Below are 8,203 nucleotides of genomic sequence, written 5' to 3' on the forward strand. Positions count from 1 at the left end.
TCATTTTAATCAGATAATGAAATTATAAACTAGCTTTCGTAGCTCAGTTGGTTAGAGCACCCGTTTAGTAAGCGGGAGGTCTTGAGTTCAACTCTCAACGAAAGCATTATCTGACCTATTATAAGCGACATTTTCGTTCCCAGAGATTTTCTTTAGCGTTCAAGTAAATTAATAACTAATAATTATAAAAATATTATATTGAAAAGAAGAGAAGAGAAGAAATAAATATGAATAGAGTAATATTAAAAAAGTTATTGTTTATTTAGTATTTAAGTATTCATTAAATTAGAATAAATTTTTCTCGTTCTACCTTGCAGAACTTTCGTTGCCTCTATCGTTCGCTAGATGTTTTGTTGTAATTAATCTTAGTGAAATATTACCGCTTTTTTAAGTTCCAGTAAGAAATTAAGCTAATGCATTACATGCAACGATAAGATCGTCGTTTCAATTAGCAAGTAGCTCAGATATGAAAGATAACAAATTCGCTAGACCTCAGCAAATTCATGTGTCAACCACGGGGCCGACAAATTCTTATAAAAGATACAGTAGATTACCCAAACTGAAGGATTAAAACATCCAGAGAATGATTCAAAAGCTCAAAGACAAACACAAATCGGAACAAGTCAAACAACACAAACACAAGCATAAACCTAAAGAACTGGAACCTCGTTCAACTGACATAGTAGTTCATCGTCCAACGAACAGCTCTCTCAGTACTCATCACCTTCGTCGCCATCTTCGCCCTCAGCAGACTCTGCACCAACTTCCTCATAATCCTTCTCAAGCGCAGCAAGATCCTCTCGGGCCTCTGAGAACTCACCTTCTTCCATACCCTCACCGACATACCAGTGAACAAAGGCACGCTTGGCATACATGAGATCAAACTTGTGGTCAATTCGGGAGAACACCTCAGCCACGCTAGTGGAGTTAGAGATCATGCAGACGGCTCGCTGCACCTTGGCAAGATCACCACCGGGCACTACGGTTGGAGGCTGGTAGTTGATGCCACACTTGAAGCCAGTCGGGCACCAGTCGACAAACTGAATGGTGCGCTTGGTCTTGATGGTGCCAACCGCAGCGTTGACGTCCTTGGGCACAACATCCCCACGGTACATCAGGCAGCAGGCCATGTACTTGCCATGGCGGGGATCACATTTTGCCATCATGGAAGAAGGCTCGAAAGCACTGTTTGTGATCTCAGCGACAGAGAGCTGCTCGTGGTAGGCCTTCTCTGCAGAGATGACCGGAGCATAGGAGGAAAGCATGAAGTGAATCCTAGGGTAGGGGACAAGGTTGGTTTGGAATTCGGTGACATCAACGTTCAGGGCACCGTCAAACCTCAAAGAGGCAGTCAGAGATGAGATAACCTGCATTAGCCAACCAACATCATTTATAGAACTATCGAAGTTGCAAAATATTGTAGGCTTGGGGCATTAACTAGGAAGTAGCGCCCGACCTGAGAAACAAGACGGTTGAGGTTAGTGTAGGTTGGCCGCTCGATATCGAGAGAACGCCTACAGATATCGTAGATGGCCTCATTGTCAAGAAGTATGGAGACATCAGTGTGCTCTAGAAGCGAGTGGGTGGACAGGACACTGTTGTAGGGCTCGACGACTGAGGTGGAGACCTGAGGCGACGGGTAGACAGTGAAGCCGAGCTTCGACTTCTTGCCATAGTCCACTGACAGACGCTCGAGGAGGAGAGATCCAAGGCCTGATCCAGTTCCTCCACCAACGGCATTAAAAACAAGGAAGCCTTGCAGGCCAGTGCAGTTATCAGCGAGCTTCCTGATCCGATCAAGACAGAGATCTACGATCTCTTTGCCAACTGCAATAACACAACATCAAAAAATGCACAACCAAATGAGATTGTTATAATCTGCGGCCAAGATAAAGTATCAGAGCAGAGGAAAGGGAAATTACTGGTGTAGTGACCACGGGCGAAGTTATTGGCAGCATCCTCCTTGCCGCTGATGAGCTGCTCTGGGTGGAAGAGTTGACGATAAGTTCCAGTTCTCACCTCATCAATCACAGTGGGTTCTAGATCAACGAAAACGGCACGAGGGACGTGCTTTCCAGCACCAGTCTCACTGAAGAAGGTGTTGAATGCATCGTCACCTCCTCCTACGGTCTTATCACTTGGCATTTGGCCATCAGGCTGTAAAGAATATAATTGTTACTTAAATAACAACACCAAAATCATATCTTCTAATTAAAATGGATACAGAGAATAAGTAGAAATAAGATCCAATAATACGGTTGAATACAACTCGATCAGGTGGATCTACCTCTTGGTAAGTAGAAATAAAATCGAATATAAGTAACGAACTATGGGGCAGTAACATTTGGATTCTCCAGATCCAGCGCTCTAAAGGCTTACAAAATTCTAAAAAATGAAGAGCAATTGGATCTATGAGTAGCAGATCCAGTGGTCAAGACGCTTTCAGAGGCCCGATCTGAACGTGAAAAGTAAAACACCACGAGATCTAGAGATCTATTCATGATAGAATACCGCGCATTGGATAGATCTACTACTTTTACAAGGAAATAACCCGGATCTGACAATAAACTGATCAGATCACGAAAAACAACATCAAAATGAGGAGATGTAGAGAAGAGATCAAGAGATCGAACCTGGATGCCGTGCTCGAGGCAGTAAAGTTCCCAGCACGCATTCCCGACCTGGATACCGGCCTGGCCGATGTGGATCGAGATACACTCTCTCATCTTGTCAGCAAAAAGAGGAAGAGAACGAAGGAAGGAGACGGAGGTGATCAAGATAGGAAGGAAAGCGTTTACTAAGACGCTTTCCGATGCCTTGGCCCTTGGGTCGTCGCCTCGGTTGTTCTCTTTTATAGAGAGGGGGGCAGGGTGGAAGGGTTAGGGTTTTCATTTTTAGCCAGGGGAGTTAACCGTGATTAAACCGTTGGCCTGTCACGGTAACGTAACCATGGTTAACGTGTTCCAATTGGAGGGAGTTTTGCCGCCCAATTTCGATTTTCTGATTTTAAGAACGCTCGCCTCTCCACAGTCGAATGACTAAATTGCCCTTACGACTGTAGTCTTATAGGGACATCTGGTTGAGGGTTTATCCGTAATAGATCACTTTTTATTCTAAAACTCTTTGCCAAACTAGTGTTAACCCGTCCGAAGGTGACATGAGAAAACTTGTACAAGTATCCTCCACCTCCTCGTTCTCCTCCTCCACCTCTCATCTCTCTTTTCTCTATTTTTTCCTCTAAATTTTTCTAAACATAATAATTTAAATTTATTTCAAAATAAAAAAATAAAAAAAGACCACGTAAGTTCCTTTTTCCTAATTTATCCCTCAACATGAACCCATAACACGGTAGAGGTAGTGTTAGGCTCCTCTCTGAACAAATGCATATCGCATTGTCTCTTTGAGCACGAGTGCGCGACACGACAGCCAATCTATGTACCCGACAACCTGACGTGCAATTGAAATGTAGTGCTAAGGCCGGCCCAATACCATGATGACTTTTCGAATGCTATGCTCTGTCCTCAGTTTTGTTCTGTTCATCAGATGCAGCCAGCGATGTTTAAGAGGACGAGAAAGATATAACAATGCTTGTTTAATAGATCTCATTCGGGTTACCTAACCCGTTTAACCTGACCCATTTGCCACTCGTACACTGGGCCAGGAGTTGCAGATAAGGATTCGGCCCAACGTTGAATCCAAATATATATTATAGGCTAGACCCATATTTCTAAGATGGGTAAGGTTAGGCCCGCTAAGCCCAAGTACAAGCCTGAACGCTATTGTCAGTCCTTTTAATTTGATATGATTTAGTTTAACGTTTGAGTTTCATTGGATGTGAAAGAAGATTTGTTTTCATCGGTCTTGATCTCAGAATTTGTATCTATACCCAGACAATCAGCGTATATATTCGGAAAACAAAATGGATACTAATATGATTTTACAACTATCAAATTCATACCTAGTACTTCTAGTACACAAGACACTTAGACCTCATACATATATATTTTAAATAATAAATCGCAACTCTCCTACTTAAGAAGCAATAGCAGGCCAAAGTCACTGACCTATGTGCGAAAATATATCATATGCATCTTCTATGTATTTTCAGTTATAAGAAGGCTCCTTTTTTTTTTAATTATGAACTCCTGAACAATAAAATCACAGTAAACTCATACTGCGACCAATTATTAATTTAATGAATTTTTCTAAAAAATATTATGCATACTATTCATGCGGAAATTAAATCCATGACCCGGTGGGTAATAAAGACGAGTATTTGAACAGTTGAACTAGACTACTTCCGAGAAAGATACTCCCCGACGTTGGTCCCACCAAAGGCTTGGGCCAGAAATTGCGGGCGAATGGCTACAAAGCTTAGATCTATATCTTTCTGACGCTAATCTAATCAATTGATAAGTAAGCCAAGTGTTGGGCCATATATGTCGGATCCTACGGGTGTTTGTGATTCGAAATAAAAATCGAAGAAAAGGTTAGACGCCTCCATTCTCGGACAAATGTTTTGTCTTATCTACACAATCTGAGATTAAGTTGAATTGTGCGAAAAACTCGCATTAGTAGGCATTTCCAGCTCAAATTAATACATCAGATCCGGAGTTGGAATCCAAAGTTTTAACTCAAACAAGCTCTGAATATGAATATTTGGGATGTGGAACATTTTAATAGAACATGCATGAAACATAACTGCGCATATATAAAAGCTCATGTGTTATTCATTCCTAGCATATAAGGTGATGCACGCTGTAGGGAATAATAACAAGTATCCTTCCGTGATTCCATCTGATGCTATCCCACGTATACGAGGGGATCGAGTATGTCAAAAAGGCAAAGCCGCGGAGATACTCTGCTAATATACAAACTACCAAACCAAAACCAAGACGGCCAATTGGCGCCAGTATTCAGAAGAGGCACTCTTCCATCTCTCCGATCAAATTTGGCATTCATGGCATTAGCTTGACCTCAACCTTCTCATCCTCGCCGTCAGCAACCGCAAATGGCCGGCCGCTCGCGGCCTCCTCCAGCATCTGCACCACCGTCCTCATCGACGGCCTCATCGCGGGCAACCTTGCGGTGCACAAAACCGCAACTCTCAGAACTTTCACCGCCTCCTCCAGTGCCCACTGCTCTGTTATCCTCCTGTCTATCAACCCCATTACCCTCTCCCTGCTATCTATCATCCGTGATATCCAGTATACGATATCCTTATTCTCGCCGTATTCGGCCTCTATTGGCTTCCTTCCTGTCACTAGCTCCATCAATACAACTCCGAAGCTGTACACATCGCTCCTCTCGGTCACCTTATATGTGTACGCATACTCTGTATCACCAAAATAGTTTATCAATTAGCGATGCTAGAAAGGTTTTTTTTTTTTTGAAAAAAAAAAACAAATCGAGATAAGGAAATTAAGGAAATATAATTGGTAACCGTACCTGGAGCGATATAGCCGTGGGTGCCGGCGATGACGTGGGTGGAGGAATCTCTAGGAGCAGAGTGGAGGATCTTAGCGAGGCCGAAGTCGGCGATCCGCGGTTTAAAGTACTCATCGAGGAGTATGTTGCTGGATTTCACATCTCGATGCAGGATGGGGCGGTCGCAGCCGTGGTGGAGGTATTCCAATCCTTTCGCCGATCCCACCGCTATCTCGTACCTCGTGTCCCAATCCAAGCCCCCAAGCTTGTCGCCGGCGGTCGTGTGCAGCCTTTCCCAGAGGTTGCCGTTGGGGAGGTGCTCGTAGACGAGGAGGCTCGAGTCCTCGCTCGTGATGCTGCAGTAGAGCTTGACCACGTTGACGTGGCGGATCGAGCTCAGCGTCCCCACCTCCGCGTCGAACTCTCGGCACCGCATCGAGGACAGCCGCCGCGGTGCCGCCGTCGCCAGCATCGCCGACGTTGCCGACCCGGCTCCGGCCCCGGCCCCGGCCCACGTAGGGGCCGGAGAGTTCCAGATGTGCTTGACGGCGACGACCTTACCGCTGGCAAGATGGACGCGGTACACGTTCCCCGAGGCGCCGGAGCCGATGATGTTCTCTTGCTTGATGGACTTGAGGATCTCGTCCTCGTCGAAGGTTAGGATCCGGAAGGACTTGAGATCCCAGGAGTCGCTCTTCTTAGGAGCGGATCGATCCCTCGCGTCGTCATAGGATCGGCGCCTCTTTAGATAGACGAGGAGGGCGAGAGAGGCGAGGAGGAGGGTGGCGCCGACGATGAGGCAGGTGAGGACTACCCGGAGCTTGTCCGACGACCCGCTGTCGGACGGAGAACATCGCCGGAGGAAGCGCGCGTTGCCGTTGATGCAGAGGTCCGGATTGCCGGAGAAGCTCGCTGAGTAGGCGTCGATGGAGAGAGCCGCCGGGACCACGCCGGCGAGGCTATTGTCCGAAAGGTTAAGGAAACTTAGTTTTAAAGAGGCGAGGCTCGCCGGGATCTCGCCGGAGAGGTCGTTACCGGAAAGATCGAGAGAATTCAGCCTAGGTAGCCCACCGAGGCTCGCCGGAATAACTCCGGAGAGGTTGTTTTTCGCGAGGTTGATAGTGTTGAGGGAATCGCAATCTCCGATGGAGTAGGGAATCGCGCCGGAGATCGAATTACCCTCGAGATCGATACTGACGACACTCTTCAAGGCGCCAATCGTCGCTGGGATACTGCCAGAGAGCTCATTGAACGACGCATCGATTGACACGAGGGAAACGGCTTGAGAAATCTCCGTCGGCAACTCACCGGAGAAATGGTTGTTAGCAAGGAACAGCTGGTACAGCGACTTCGCCTCGCCGATGCCGGCACCGACCGGGCCCGTGAACCCATTCACGGCGAGATCGATGATGTTGACATTAGGCAAGCTCCATATCCCGGCGGGAACCACGCCGGAGAGCGAGTTATTGCTCACTCGAAGCCGCTCCAGCGTCGAACACTTCGCGTAGCTTGCCGGGATCTCTCCGGAGAATTTATTCTCGAGCATCAGCAGCTTCTTCATCGTCCCCATATTACACATATCCGGCGGGATCGGCCCGGTCAAGAAGTTCGTCGACACGTCGATGAAGTTGAACTCCGACCAGCTCCCGATCTTCTCCGGCAACTTCCCGGATAGCCGGTTCGAGTAAAGCGAGAGGTTTACGAGGTATCTGAAATCGCCGAACTCCGCTGGAATCTCGCCGGAGAAATCGTTATAGAATAACTGAAGCGATACCAACTTCTTGAGAAATCGGAGCTCAGAGAGATCGCCTTCCAAGTAGTTCATCGAAGCATCGAAGTAGGCAAGCTCGGAGAGGTTCCCGAAACCGGTCGGTAATTTCCCGGTGAACGAATTGTTGTAGAACTCGAGCTGGGTCAACTTCGTCAGCTTCGATATCTCGGGCGGTATCTGACCGCTGAGAAAGTTATCCGAGAACTCCAAATCTCGGAGCTTGGTAAGATTAGCGATGGAGGACGGGATCTCGCCTTCGAGGTTAGTAACCGAAAGGTAAAGCCAGTATAACTTAGTGAGCTTCACGAGCACTTTCGGGAACGGGCTCCGCTCGTATCCGTTGTCGCCGAGGCTTAGGATCAGCAGCTCGGTGAGGTTACTGAGCGAATCCCACGGAAAGGGGCCGGTGAAGTAGTTAGTCGAGATGTTCAACACTTGGAGGTTTCTAAGAGGGGAGAGGTCGGGGACGGCCCCAGAGAAGCGGTTGAAGGCGAGGTTGAGATAGAGGAGGGAGGTGCAGTTCCGGATGTCGGCGGTGAGAGGACCGGAGAGGTGATTGGATCCGAGGGAGAGCTTGGTGAGGGAGGGGAGCTGGCAGAGGGAGTCGAAGGGGATGTTATTTCCCGAGATGCCCCTGTCGTAGAGGTCGATCTTGGAGACGGAGCCATTGGAGTCGCAGAGGACACCGGAGAAGTTGCACGGGGAGTTTTCGGAAAACCAGGAACCGAAGCCGTGCGAAGAGTTGGTGATACCGAGAGAGTTCCTGAGATCGAGAAGGAACTGGACCTCGGAACCCGTGCTACCTTCGATTAATCCCGAGAACAAGCAGAGGAGGAGAAAGAGGAGGTGCATTTTTTTTCTTCTTATTTTTCTGCTTTTCTTTTCTTTTCTTTGCTAAAATTTGAAGGATACTTCAACAAACTGCAGCATATGAGCTTGGATTAGAGCATTAGAAGGAGAAGTAAAAGACTTTGAGGTTTGTTCCTTTATCTCGTGTATCTCGGT

At 47.2% G+C, this 8,203-nt stretch overlaps 2 protein-coding genes and 1 non-coding gene across 4 annotated transcripts; 1 reads left to right on the forward strand and 2 right to left on the reverse strand.

Annotated features, from left to right (window-relative positions):
• Nucleotides 1-32: 32 nt before the first annotated feature.
• TRNAT-AGU (transfer RNA threonine (anticodon AGU)) lies at nucleotides 33-106 on the forward strand. The gene has a single exon. It is a non-coding gene; the product is annotated as a tRNA-Thr (tRNA).
• Nucleotides 107-467: 361 nt separating this feature from the next.
• On the reverse strand, nucleotides 468-2,927 carry LOC140783572 (tubulin alpha-1 chain-like). 2 transcript variants are annotated; one of them, XM_073130490.1, is made up of 5 exons: nucleotides 2,634-2,861; nucleotides 1,923-2,157; nucleotides 1,457-1,827; nucleotides 909-1,367; nucleotides 468-823 (listed from the first exon to the last, which is right to left on the reverse strand). In XM_073130490.1, exons 1-5 carry the CDS (start codon nucleotides 2,724-2,726, stop codon nucleotides 671-673), a joined length of 1,311 nt encoding a protein of 436 aa, XP_072986591.1. In that variant the 5' UTR covers nucleotides 2,727-2,861; the 3' UTR covers nucleotides 468-670. The 2 variants fall into 2 exon arrangements, with proteins under 2 accessions (XP_072986591.1, XP_072986590.1); XM_073130489.1 differs by having other exon boundaries at nucleotides 468-1,367; nucleotides 2,634-2,927.
• A 1,781-nt stretch (nucleotides 2,928-4,708) lies between these two features.
• LOC140783573 (receptor-like protein kinase 7) lies at nucleotides 4,709-8,203 on the reverse strand. The gene is made up of 2 exons (XM_073130491.1): nucleotides 5,449-8,203; nucleotides 4,709-5,335 (listed from the first exon to the last, which is right to left on the reverse strand). Exons 1-2 carry the CDS (start codon nucleotides 8,048-8,050, stop codon nucleotides 4,959-4,961), a joined length of 2,979 nt encoding a protein of 992 aa, XP_072986592.1. The 5' UTR covers nucleotides 8,051-8,203; the 3' UTR covers nucleotides 4,709-4,958.

The sequence above is a fragment of the Typha latifolia genome, chromosome 3, assembly GCF_019914945.1.
Source record: "Typha latifolia isolate L0001 chromosome 3, TyphaL0001v2, whole genome shotgun sequence".
Classification (NCBI taxonomy): domain Eukaryota; kingdom Viridiplantae; phylum Streptophyta; class Magnoliopsida; order Poales; family Typhaceae; genus Typha; species Typha latifolia.

Excerpts from the sequence above, each read along its gene's own strand:
- LOC140783572 (XM_073130489.1), bottom strand. The coding sequence starts at position 2,726 with ATGAGAGAGTGTATCTCGATCCACATCGGCCAGGCCGGTATCCAGGTC. Across the intron at positions 2,158-2,633 it reads GCCTCGAGCACGGCATCCAG|CCTGATGGCCAAATGCCAAG; the intron begins GTTCGATCTCTT and ends TATTCTTTACAG. Across the intron at positions 1,368-1,456 it reads TCAACCGTCTTGTTTCTCAG|GTTATCTCATCTCTGACTGC; the intron begins GTCGGGCGCTAC and ends TGGCTAATGCAG.
- LOC140783573 (XM_073130491.1), bottom strand. The coding sequence starts at position 8,050 with ATGCACCTCCTCTTTCTCCTCCTCTGCTTGTTCTCGGGATTAATCGAA. Across the intron at positions 5,336-5,448 it reads CCACGGCTATATCGCTCCAG|AGTATGCGTACACATATAAG; the intron begins GTACGGTTACCA and ends TTGGTGATACAG.